Source organism: Seriola aureovittata, chromosome 3 (assembly GCF_021018895.1).
Source record: "Seriola aureovittata isolate HTS-2021-v1 ecotype China chromosome 3, ASM2101889v1, whole genome shotgun sequence".
NCBI classification, from domain to species: domain Eukaryota; kingdom Metazoa; phylum Chordata; class Actinopteri; order Carangiformes; family Carangidae; genus Seriola; species Seriola aureovittata.
The window spans coordinates 7953825-7967108 of NC_079366.1; the positions used below are offsets into that span (position 1 = coordinate 7953825).

At 41.6% G+C, this 13284-nt stretch overlaps 1 protein-coding gene across 3 annotated transcripts; it reads right to left on the minus strand.

Moving 5' to 3' along the window:
* Window positions 1–15: 15 nt before the first annotated feature.
* Window positions 16–11406, minus strand: LOC130166261 (uncharacterized). 3 transcript variants are annotated; one of them, XM_056371736.1, is made up of 9 exons: window positions 11152–11406; window positions 8970–9990; window positions 8782–8879; window positions 8004–8335; window positions 7727–7791; window positions 7415–7572; window positions 6732–7247; window positions 2763–4252; window positions 16–1881 (listed from the first exon to the last, which is right to left on the minus strand). In XM_056371736.1, the coding sequence occupies exons 1-9, from the start codon at window positions 11390–11392 to the stop codon at window positions 1204–1206; spliced, it is 4599 nt and encodes a 1532-aa protein (XP_056227711.1). In that variant the 5' UTR covers window positions 11393–11406; the 3' UTR covers window positions 16–1203. The 3 variants fall into 3 exon arrangements, with proteins under 3 accessions (XP_056227711.1, XP_056227714.1, XP_056227712.1); XM_056371739.1 differs by lacking the exon at window positions 11152–11406 and having other exon boundaries at window positions 8693–8879; window positions 8970–9018; XM_056371737.1 differs by lacking the exons at window positions 8782–8879; window positions 8970–9990.
* Between the last annotated feature and the right edge of the window lie 1878 nt (window positions 11407–13284).

Below are 13284 nucleotides of genomic sequence, written 5' to 3' on the forward strand. Positions count from 1 at the left end.
TAATTAAACTGCTCAAACGATAATATATTTTTTATTCTAAAAGAATGCGATAGGTATATTTACATTACAGTAAGACAAAAACCATTACTCTGCATGAAAGATTCATCAACATCACAATCTAAAACAATACAGACATCGTGTTAACAGTATATGATATAGTGCATTATACTTTGTGTAAGTTTAAAGTTTCACTACACATCTAACAAATTGCCCTCTGAAATACAGCAGACCCACGGTAACGAGGAGTAAACAACGTTTCTCCACAACTGAAATGAGAGCACATTTTATTCTACTCAAGTAACAGTTTTGTTTTGTTTTTTTTGGCTTCGAGGTGTTTTTCATTATTCAGTGATCACTTGTGATCCAAGTTCCATTGTTCATTTACTGACACTATGTTTGAATTCTGTAACATGAAGAAAAAGCGGCATGAAGTGAGTTTATTCAGTCTTTGGAGTCCATCTTTCATAACTTACTGATTCATAACAAAATACAACTTATGATGCAAAAGTAAAGTCACTTGGTAAAAGTTTTTGCACAGTATTACCATGAACCCTCGCCGTCACAGTTATATATATATGTTTCTTCAAATTTGGCATTAAGGGTAGAAAAAAAGGAATACTTTTCAATCTACTTCATCATAGTATTAAAACAAGGTAAGGCACTAGGTGCTACAAAGTACACGCAACAAAGTTAAATGTAAATCAGTAGTGGAATAGTTCAGACTACACACACTACATTAAGTGTTAGTCTTCTTTCTCTCCAGTCTCCAGGAAATCAGGATATAAAAAAACATATCAGTTTTAGTGACTACACATATTGACCGTAATAACAATCAAGATTGAAATGAGATTTCAGATCAGATCAGTAAAATTCAGATGGTTGAAGGATGTTCTAATCCAATATAAATTCCAATCTCCAATCCCTTTCCTAAATTGCCCTTATTTTACACTTTTATTTGACCTGTGTGTGTCCTCAGCCTCAGCATCCTGTTTTTATGCTAGCTGGAGACGTTTTTTTCCAGTGTGCTAACTTTGTGTTGGGCCTTTGGTTTATGGTAATAATCAACTTTAAATATGGATAAGGGTAAGTGTTACACATGTAGCTTACAGTGTTAAATTCAGAGTTTGTGAAAAGGAATGAATGTTGTGTGTGTGTGTGTGTGTGTGTGTGTGTGTGTGTGTGTGTGTGTGTGTGTGTGTGTGTTTATGGGATCTTTTCAGTCCCACTGTTCTTGTCATCACTCCTCAGTGCTGTTTGCCCTGTGTCAGAGGTGGGCATGTGGTTATGGTGGAGAAACAGGATCGCGTCCAAACTCTCTGGTGGGATGTTGGCTCTCTTTCTGTACGTGGCTCCAGCTCCTTCCTGCACAAACTCCTGTGCAGCATTACCTGCCACAGCGGGAGCAGCCAGATAGGCCCGTGCCACTGTAGCCAAAAGTGGAAACTGCACTGCTTTCGTCCTCCACCACTGCAAAGGCTCCACTCCCAGTGAGGCCCCCTTGTCGGCTCTAAAAACAGACATCTCCATGTCTATAGACTCCTCCACGGAGCTCTGCTTGCTCCGGGGGGCAGAGCAGAACAAGTCTCCCAGCAGGAACTCCATTCCCGACAGACCAGCCTGAGAGCCTGGGTCTGCGGACTCGTTCTCGTCCGTCTCTCCTACATCGCTCTCCTCGTCATCATCTTCGATCTCTCTGAAGTTGATTGGGCGGGATTCTTTGAGGCGTTTGCTCCTCCGCAGGAATTCACTCTCTGACTCTGGAGACCCAGGGGAGGGGCTTCTCTTAAACTGGCTTTGCTTCTTATCCTGGCCCCTCTTCCTGTCCTCCTTCACAATCCTGACGGCCTCTTTCTTCAGCCAATCAAAAGTGACCGTCTGCTCCTAGAAAATAATCGCAAAAAGATCTAATCCATGTACCCGACTATTCCTCACATGACACATTGTTATACGTTTTTTAACACCAATCAAAAGTTAATGTCATTCAGTCTGCGTTGGCAAATGAACATTCAAACACAAACACACATGAAGTGGTCATAAGCAGGAAACTAATCTCTCAGTACACATTAATGTTTATCCTAACACAAACTGAAAATTGTCCAGAGCACCGAGTATTGAAATATGTCAAGTACCATAAACTGACATTTTATCAACCAGTTCCTGATTTTAAATCCAAACTAAACCAATGTCAGACTACATTTTACTGTAGCACGGTCTTTGTATGCCTGCTTTTGTTTAGACAACAACCTCTGTCATAGCTTCTTAGTTAAATGTAAAAGAGGATGCTTTACGTAAGGCAGCACCAAAGCAGCATTTTGTTATCACTACAGAAACCTAGGTATCATGCTGCACTTGTATCAACAAGACTAAGAGTCTAGACTAACAGCATGCATATGTTAATGTTTAGCATGTCAGCATGCTAACATTTGCTAATAAGTGACTAAATACAAAGTACAGAGACTGATGGGAGCGTTAGTTTTGTGTGGGTATCTGGTCATTAAGGTATTGGAGAAATTAAAATTTTGACCTGATAATGGCACTAATCAAAAAAGGCATTATAATTCATACTGAGGGGAATCAAATGAACCAGATCTCATGATTATCCAGCCAATAGTTGTCAAGACATTTCATTAAAAACTGATGCTACAGGGTAAAGTCAGTTGACTTCAACCAATAGGTGCCATGCTGCCAGCATGGTTAAAAATTTCAAGTGAGCCCCCAGATATTCACTTGTCGGTTTCCTTCATTTAAACTTTATGACTCACCTTCTCCTCCATGAACCCCAGCCCATGGAACTGGGGGTCGAGGGAACATGCCACACACAGAGTCCTGTTGACAACAGGGTTGTGGTAACAGCTTGCCAAGTTCCGCCTCATCATCCTCTTCACTTCCTTTAAGATGGATGACGAATCTCCCGGTCGGGCTACGAGGTGACGGGAGAGCAGGCCAATGAGAATGGGTTTGATGAGGGATAGACGGGGGAACGCCTCCTTGGCGAGGGTTCGACATGCCACATCCAGAGGTTTGAGGACCAAACACAACTCCTCCAGGGCCTTCCATTCAGAATGCATTGAGACGTTTGCTGAGGATGTGTTGGAGGTCGGGTTTGCGTGGAAGCTGCCAGATGAACTGGTGTCTGAAGCACTGTCTTCTTTAGACAAGCCCTCCCCATTAATCTCTCTTATTACATCACAAAAAATACTTTTATGTTTTAGCAGAGTGCTCAGTAGCTGGTACAGCTTATTCCACGTTGGCCGACTATGAGCCCACGACTTCAGCTCTGCCTGTTCTTGTTTGGTCAGGGTCTGCAACAGACTCTGGACATGATGCTGATATGAGCCTCTGTGTTGGGCAGGTGGCTGGAACAGGGTTGAGAGAATACCCTGGAATAGGCAGAGGGTCTTGGAGATGACGGGATGTGACATCACTTCCTCAATGCAGTCCTGCACAGCGCTGTAGAAACATGGGACAGATGGTAGTCCCTCACTGGAATGACTTTGCTCAGAGCCATGCGGTTCCTCAGGTAACACAGAGTCATCCCTCTCAAGAAATGTTGTTGAGTTTGGGTGAGGGACGCTTCCTGCAGCCTCTCCACCTTTCTCGCTCTTTACTGGCCCCAGCCTCATCTTATTCCTCCCTTCCCCTCCCAACAGGACCAGATTGGGCTGAGAGATTCCCCACTCCTGTGCCATCGCTTTCACTTGAGCCTCCACTGCTCGAAGGGTGTAATCTTTCACCCCACTCTCTGTCAGTCTTTGGGTTGCCAGGGCCACGTTCTGAAAGGTAAAATTAGAGTCTATATAATGTGCCCAGAGGGTGAGGTACTTCTCAACGTTGCCCTGCCAGTTGTGGGACCAAACATCCACACTTAAAGTGACAAAGTGAGGAACTTCCCTCCGATAGCTGGCAGGTCGCCCACGTCTCCTGGGCTCAAACTCGATGGGAGCAGTGTAGTCAGAGGTCTCCTCAATCTCTCCGCTTCCTGTTTTCCTTCTCAGCAGCTGAGCAAGGCTGGTCTTGCCTTTGGTGTGGTGTTCCTTCAGGAGGTTCTCGAGCTGACAGGGTGACGGCAGCTCTTTGCAGGTGGGCAGGATGGTGTGGATCAGCTGTCTGAAGCCTTCCCCTTCTACCAGAGCTGGAGGCTGGAGATCCATGATGAGAAAGTTGGTGATAGCATCAGTCACTTGAGTAGACAAAACCAGGGGGAAGGTGCTGACCAGACCGCTGTTAACCATCATTGGCTGAGAGCGTTGACCTGTTGAAAAACAAAACAAAAAACAAAACTTCAATCAGCAAATAATCTACCATAGTTTGACAACACATTTCTACAAACACTGTTCACATAGTACACATAGCTAACTTTATTTATTCTTTTATTTATATATAAATATATTTTTTGACTTTATTTAATTATTCATTTTAGGGCTGTCCCAAACGATTATTCTTTAAACGATTAATCTATCGATTATTTTCTCGATTAGTGGACTAATCTAACGATTATTTTTTAACCTAACAGTAATTTTATTGCAATTATTTTCCAGTTACTCACCAGGGTGTTTCCTCTTTATGTGCTCGTGCATGACTGTCGTGCTAGAGTGATATGCCAGATGCACTTTGCAGAGTCTGCAGACTGCCGCACCGTTGCTGTCAAGATTAAAGTATTCCCAAACTTTGGAGGACCGTGTGCGAGCCTTTTTTGCCGCGTGTTGCTCCACATGCTCCATCGTACTGCTGGTAGACGCCGCCATGTTGTTCAAATAGATTACACAGCCGCAAATCATTCACGTAGTCAATGACTTCAATTACGTCACCGCGTTGTCCCAGTCCGTGCGCTGCGCTTGTATCCGGGTAAACCAAAGACGATGGATATAAACGGTCCCATTAGAAAGTTCCGGTTTTGTTCTATGAACATTTACCCTGTGTGGTTTTACACGACGCGTCGACACTAAAATTCCACGTCGAATTTTTATAATCGACAACGTCGGATAATCGTCCAAGCCCTAATTAATTTGTGTAATTTAGCCTATTATTGCATTTTATGACCTAACTCATTGTATGTTAAGTGGTTGCTACAACTCTGCAATTTCCCTCTGGGATTATTAAAGTATCTGAGTGAGGACTGAGAGATTTGGGGAAATAAACTAATCAAATTTTTTTTCACCAATATTGCAATTAAGTATGAGATTTTTTTTTTCTTTTTTTTTAAGTTCCTTATCTTCTGTATTATTCAACAAACACAAAATTAGATTGATTAGTAAGACTCTGATAGGGCTCCGCTGTACGGCTTGACCACATGTCAGTTGTAGTAGTGAAAAACTCAGGTCCGCTGTGACTTTCAGCTTGTATTATTTATATAGCTATGGTATGGCAACCTGGCTAAAATTTGTGCAGGAGGGCATGCTATACCGCTTATCCTGTGTATTTATCAAAGTCGTAAACATACAGGTTAGTAGTGTTGCCCCATGAGGTAGCGACGGTAGCAAGGCAGGTTCTGCACAATACCTGACGCTGTGCAGCATCTTCTTTTTTAAAACCAAAAACTTTCCACACAACCGACGTGCTGCTCCTCTTTGACACTAAAGTTTCCGCAGTGCCAGGTTCTGTCGAGCCTGAGGCCATTATACCACAGGTCAAAGTGTAGCGTGCCATGTTTTTATTCCCTTTTAGTCAACTGCTCTACTCTAGCTTGCATGTCCTGTGACCAGAGTGTAATTGCAGCCTTTGCGGTTAGAAAATCTAATTTTATCATATCGCGATATTATCGCAAATGTGATTAATTGTCCGGCCCTAATATCCACCAAGCTTTGTACTATACTCGACACATTTATTAGGTAAACCGCAGTTGTTTGTTGGAAAAAAGGCAAACAACAACAAAAGAGCTTCAGGATGGTTAAAAGTAAAATTCTGGTTTCTACAACTTGGGCCCTATTTATACCCCGACTAATGACGTGGCGTGGTTCACCACTTTGGTCTGAAGTCTGAAATATCTCAGCAACTATTAAATGGATTGCCATGAAATTTGGTACAGCTGTTCATGGTGCCTAGAAGATGACTCATAACGTCATTGGTGGTCTTCTGATTATTCCTCTAGTGCCGTCAGCAGGTCAAGGTTTTCACTTATAGATAGATATCTACAGAATTAACTGGCACAAAATTCAGTACAAACATTTATGGTTCAAAGATGATGAATCCTAAATAACTTTGGTGATTCCTTTCCATCTAGCTTCATTGTCAGGTCAAAATTTAAATTTGCAAAATTATATTTGAAAAAATAATGTATTCCCATCAGCCTCAGCTGTGTTTTGTACCAATTTACCAATTTGTACCAATTAGCCATGTAGTATAACTAAGACAGGGTCTTGGTTAAAGACAAATGAACAGTAAAGTTAGTACCATAACTTTCAATTGCTTCCTTCCTGGTTATATTTGACCTTACTAACATTTTTCTTGTTCTCACTTTAAATTTTACCAGTAAATTAAGTGGTTTAGATAATTTGGCTTAACTCTTGTTTTGCTTACTACCTGTCTTACTGCTAATTTTTTGCTGCTGGATTTTGTTACAGAAATGGTTCTTTGTTCTCAGATCTGGTGAGTAAAATTTTTTCATATATAATGGTGAAATCTATGAAAATTAAGTTCAAATTGGGATAAACCAGGTCTTTCCTCTAACCTTGAAACTTTGATATTCTGTATCTACTGTACAATGCAAACAGACAGCAGACAGTGATCGTTACCTATTATCAGAAGACTCCGATCCTTGTTACTATCACGTGGTCTGATGTGGTGCTTGTTGGTCAGGTGGTTTTGGAGGTCTGCTGCCCCTCCAGCACAGCCCACGTGCTCCACACACAGTTTACACACCGCTATGCTCCGGTCCAGAGGCCGACCTGTTGGGTCTGGCTCAAACCCAAAAAAGTACCACGGGCTGTTCTGTGTGGCGCTTGGGTTACTCAGCAGTTTCTCGGTTCCAGGCATAAAATCATACTTTTCCATCAGATGAGAGCTCGGGGACGGGAAGGAGATCACGGAGGTGTTGGTGAGGGCAGAGGCAGAAATCCCACCTGGATCATTAGCTGTGTCTGGGTTTGACATTGTTGTCACGTCACTGATGACAGGCATGGGGCTCTGTGACTGGCTTTGATCTGACCAAAGGGAAGTGCTGCTGGGCTCCGGGAGGGTGACCAACTGAATATCCTGCAGGAGGCGCAGAGCTGTCTCCTTGTCTCCAACTTCACATTTCACATTGTCGCCTGTATTGCCCCACCAAAAACAAAAGTACAGGTTACTGGAAGATATTTATATAGACCTTCAGAATAATAGTTAGTTAAAATATAAGTCTACTGTCAGTTGAAAGACCAATATGGTTCAGCTAGTGTGTATCTATCACATGACAGTAACACAGTGGGACAGAACTCACCCATCCCTAGGCCCAGCAGGGAGGCATAATCCTTGCCAATCCAGACCCTGAGCTCTGCTCCCTCTGGGATGGGCTGGGAAACCCTGTAGTAGATGTGTCGGTAAAACTGGAAGACGACCAGATTGTGTTCCTCCTCACTGCTCGTATATGTTACATACCTAAAACATAGAGCAAATATATATACAGAGTGTCACTGTGACCAGCAAAGTAAAAGCAAAACTGAAAAAAAAAAAGAAAAATACAAAGGACTGAATGTCAAACAGCATTACAAAAAACATAAAGCAACAGGGAGAAAGAAAACATTATACACACCTCATCCAGTTGGATTTGTTTTCATCAGAGGCATCAACGTAGATGAAAGCAGCATCATCCCTAATCTGGAGATGGGAGTGATGTGTATGTCAGATATACGATATGAAATATGACCAATTCTATATGGCTTTCTGCTGGTTTATCAACACAAATTATATCATGGATTTTGGATTTTAAAGTAGATTTTAAATGCGACTGTGGCATTAAACAGTACTAGTTTTTGCAATAACTTGATTTTAAACTGCCTCTTTATGTTGAGTCAAACCAGTCTACTTACAGCCCAGGCATATTTGAGGTTAGTCGGCATTTGTCCCCTGCACACTTCTCCTACAAAGGGCCCAAACATGACACCTTGCTGAAGGTGACACTTGGCGTACACCTTCATCTCTCCCATGTGCTCCTCACCAGAAGATCCAGGACCAGACATCCCAGACCCAACTTCACTGCACAGGCACAGGCAGGAAGGCAGGGATAGCACTGCTCGGGAGGGGCCACCATGGAGCCACGGCTCCCCAGGTGGCAACACAGCATCTGGGACATAGTTCTGATTTGAAGCATTTTGGAGAAATGGAACATCCTCAAAAAATTCGTCATGGTTGAGATCCAAACCTAGAAAAATAAAGGAATAATTAGTAAAATATGGTGAGATGTTGTTGGTGACGGTCCTCTTTATGGAGCATGTTTACTGTTTCTTTGGTTGTTTTAGGTTTAAAAAAACAGGAGGATGTCACTGCATTAGAATGTGATTGCTGCTATATACAACACTAGATACTGTATATTATAGTAAATACAGACCATTTTACACTTTAGTTGTTTATAGCAAAGACAGAAGCTTTAAGTTTGTTTTGATTTGTTTTATTTTCTTCTCCCACCAAGACAAATATATAGCGTCTTGTATCCAGCATCACATTGATTCCTTCGTTTTCTGTAGACATTTATCTGAATATTTCACTCGGGTGTATTTACTAAAATAATGAATCCATTGCAGCAGTGGTGCAGAATGTGTGTGCTTGAGTGATCTTCTGTTAGGGGTGCCCACTTGTCTGGTGGCAGACCTGCTGGGCCAGCTGAATAGTTCTCTGGCAATATCTCACTCCGCTGCCTTCGACTCCCGAGACAGGGTGTCTGGTGACTTTGGAGGGAGCTTTCAGACCTGTTAGAAATATAGTATTTACACAGTTTGACCAAGTGAAATGGGACAAATGTATATTAAGATGGCAACAGGTGAGCAAACCCATCCTACCTGTGCAAAGTGACAGTAATAATCTCTCTCCCCTCCAGTCCTGCGTCACACAGTTGGTGAAAGGGTGTGTTTCTGATGCAGTGATTGGTGTAGATCACAGATGTTCCTGCTTCTTTACACATGCGAGCCAACATTGAGCCCAGATAATTGACTCCTAGGGGGATGTGACTGTACCACATATTATCTGTTAGCTCCTTCTTAGGCTGCAGGTAGAGGGCGGCTGCATTGGATGGGAGTTTGCTAAGGTACTTTAAAAGAGAAGCAATGGGACAGAGTCCATTGCCTGGCTTCTCAAACATAGAGCATCGGTCCTTCTCATTAAACATTTTTGTCTCATCACCAAAAATTAAAGTGCAGTATCTCAGTCCTCTCTTGTCTTTTCTGATTACAAATGAATCTGGCTTCAGATTCCTGTTGGCCTGCTTCCCTCTGCGGCCGAAATGTACCTGTATATCAAACCAGACTTTGTTCAGAAGTCCCCTTGGAGTGCTGGTATCCATTGCACGTGAGTGTCTTAGGATGCGGATGTCATCCAGCGACAGTGCCTGATGGTGTGATGTTATGTCTCGACCAGACTTCCTAATTCTCTTCAGCACTCCCAAGAACACCTTGTTGGCTGATGTGAACTCAGCATCTCTCATTAAGCACACAGGACGGCCGACAAGAGGCTCTTTGAAGTAACGGTTAAGCCCAGCTCTCAGTGCAATGTAACTGGCAATCCCATACAGCTCTCCTTTGCTGTTGCGTACTGATCCATAAAAGTGTCTCAGCAGCCTGTTGAGCTCAGTCTTCTCCACTGTAGTCAGGTCCACTTGGAGCCCCTGAGACTCCAACCAGCCTGTGAAGCAGTTCACAGCCCATGTCGTCTGCTTCTTAGTAACCTTGCTTATTTCAGTCCTGCTGTCTTCAAGTTCATCAAGCTCCAGGTCTGATACCATCGCATGCCTAAAAATGTCAGTGGTATTTACCTCACACTCTTCCTCTTCTTGTGACTCTTCCTCTTCTTTTAGAATGATCTCCTCTTTAGTTGTCATATCGGAACCAAACAAATCAAAATTATCAAGAGGATCCTTCTGGTCTGTGTTCATAATGTTAGCTGCTAGCTCCATCAGCTGTTAGAGTAGTAGCTAATAAATTCAATGCAGCGAGCGCAGCAAGTGTTAATTTTTGGCCATGTAAACAAAGCGGATGGATACCAAACCGTAGTCAAGTTGGGTGTTATACGACGATTATAGCTCAGTCATTATCACCTTGTACAGAAGAGACGGGTCTGTTTAGAAAATGGGTTTTAAAATGCAAAAGATGGCGGCTCACAATGGCCAATCATCGCACCAACCGCAGAACTGTTATTTACGACATGTCATGCCAGCGGTACAATGTCAACACCTCCCGAAACAAGTGATAATTTGATAAGAAAATATTCCCAAATGTTACCGTCAGCCCTCTTACAATGGACTGCGTGAATGGCTGTTTAACTGATACCATGGCAACAACAAGGATGAGACTGTCGTAAAACAGACTCGCGCTCGTATCTGGCGTTCTCTTTACGCATGCGTAAAAGCATCTGTAAAGTGATTTACAGATGCTTTTTTATGGCGAAAATCAACACTCAGCATTGGACAGTATAATATTTACCCGTGTCCCAAAATGTGACATGGAAGTTACATTAAAAGAACTTGACATTGGATAATCCCTAGTTAAATATAGTGTTTTAATCAGAAAAAACTTACTGACCGGTGTTAAGCAAACGACGCTTGAGTGTTAACGACCTATCTTGATTATATACATCTTTATTGCAGTGCATAGTCAGAACTGAATGTTGCATTCATATATGTGACACGTTAAATACATTCACATCTATGTGACATCATGAAACATCCTGCTAAGTAAAAAACAAGTTATACCGTATCGTGTGGTCTGTGGTCTAAAGTGTGTTATAAATTAGTGAAGAGCGTGCATGCAAGAGCAGCATTAGGGTCAGGGTCTACTTCTTTCACAATTAACTGCTCCACATTGACGATGTAACTTTATAAAATCCACAGTAGAGCCCCACTGCAACTGTATTTTGTCAGTTTACAGGGGTTGGATCCATGTATTGCAATGGCGGTCAGTGCTGTCAGACTCAAATTCAATGCGCTTTAAACCACACAGTGCAGGAAAATCACTGAATTTGAAAATTCACCTGGCGCCTCAAACAAAGCTGCAGAGGTCGTGGAGGAAGTGGTCTCGAAAAAATCTGCACGATGTCGACGTCTCAGATGACTTCTTAAATTCGTGGTATTTCCTCCTTTTGCAAGCACTATTTTTCGGCATAAACGACAAATGGCCTCGCCAGAGTTCAAAGGTTGTCCCTTTTCATCTGCTTTCAAGCCAAAATACAGCCAGACGATAGACTTGCTCCTTGGTTTACTGATAAGGTCCATGTTTCTGTGGCCCGTCTCTGCTTTTCTGCAGGCTGCAGCACTGCTGCTAGACTTACGATGAATAGAAGGAACTCCCCGTTGAAAACATAGAGTATATATAAAAAATTATTTTGATGCAATGTATAAATATATGCAACATTAACACGTTAATGATGATGAGAACTTTCCGTGTGGAAAATCATGACACTCAAATTCATAACTCATTATTATGAACACATTTAAATCAAACTACAACATATAATTATTCCAGTTTCGTAGTCAATATGCCATTACTAACTATGAAACAAAATGTCCCAACATTTCCAGTGGCTTTTATAAAAACAGATAGGATGACAGCTAGTGGATTGATGATGCGACTTCTACATGTTCTATTTCTGTGCTTTTTACGTCTTCATTTGTGGACCGACGACAATACACCGCGACAGGTCAGGGTTGCCAGGTTCTGTTGGTTATTGACCTGCACAAATTTCAGTCCTAATATTATTTAAATCTTACTTCAATGTCTTAAAAAATGTATTTCCCAAATATAAGTGAGGTGAGGCATTGGAGGAGAAAAATCAGTTAATTATAAGTGTTATCCCTGCAGGAACATTTCTTCTCACTTTGTCTTTGGCCAGTTCTGTAACATTAACAGGCATTAAAGAAATGTGGTTTATTGTATCAAGTGAAAAACCATCAGAATGGATTATCAGGAGTATAAATTTGCTTTAAATTAATATAGGACCAAGGCTTGATTACTAACCAGTTAAAGCAGACAATTGCCTTAAGACCCCAGAACCTTAAGGGCACAAAAGACCCTATGCTCACTGTCTGACAAATAAGTTTTTGGTAATTTCTAAAAAAGTCTAGATTTAATACCTATATTATTAGGGGTCAAGCCCCAAAAGGGCAAGTTTATCGATCCTGTGAAAGCTACCCATAATCCAAAACAGTAAAGGTCTGACAGCTCCATAGGAACTATAATGTGAGCAGAAAGAGGACTGAGGCTCCATCAGAGCTGAAGTGAACCACAAGTCCCTTTTCTGTTGGTCCACTTTTTGGTCTACTCTAAGGTTGTTTCACATACAGTCCTTTTTAAACAAACCAAACTCAGTTCTGTTGAAGCAGTCTGCCTAAGAGGAGTCTGAGTTCATTTGGAGTGATTACATATGGACAAAAATGCTGAGGCATCACTCTGAGTTTGTTATTTTGGGTCTGAAGAACAAAAATAACCAAGAGGACTGAGTTTGGTTTGTGACTAAGTGACTAGCTATATTACTCTTTTCTTTTTCTATGAGTACCAACACTATAGTTTTCATTGCCAGCATAAAGGTGTTGTGCTAGCAGGTATTCCATGTGAGACCTTTCCCCAATACACCTTAATCCATGCTCTCAATGTTTTCATAAAACATGATTAAATTTAGATAGATTTTGCAAAACAATCTGACAGAAAAAAACAGCTCTGCAGGTTTTCTGCAAAGAGTTGTGTGAACAAGCTTCAAATTGTTACAGCTCTATTTTTTTTTTAGAATATTGTTTTTTTGGACTGACCTGTACCTGAGAGATAAAAAAAAAAGTGGCCAAAGAGAGTTAGAGTAGGGGTGCAAATCTAAATTTTGCCACAATCCAGTCTTGTGTAGGTCTTTTTGACCAGATTAAATTATCAGAAAATCAGAGGTAAAACGTGTTTTTCAAAAGCAGCTCAAAAGCCAATAAAATACTTGGAGCTACCATTTTCCACTAGTGAGAGAAGCTCAAATGGTGAGACCACCAGTCCATCCATATCCCAAGTCAGTGTGTTTGTTGTATGACTCACAACTTCAATGGTACTTACTGAGGCTTTTTCGTTTTTTCATTTTAAGTTCTTTGGGAAAAATACATATAAACCAAATAACTTTGTGGCAACTCCCACA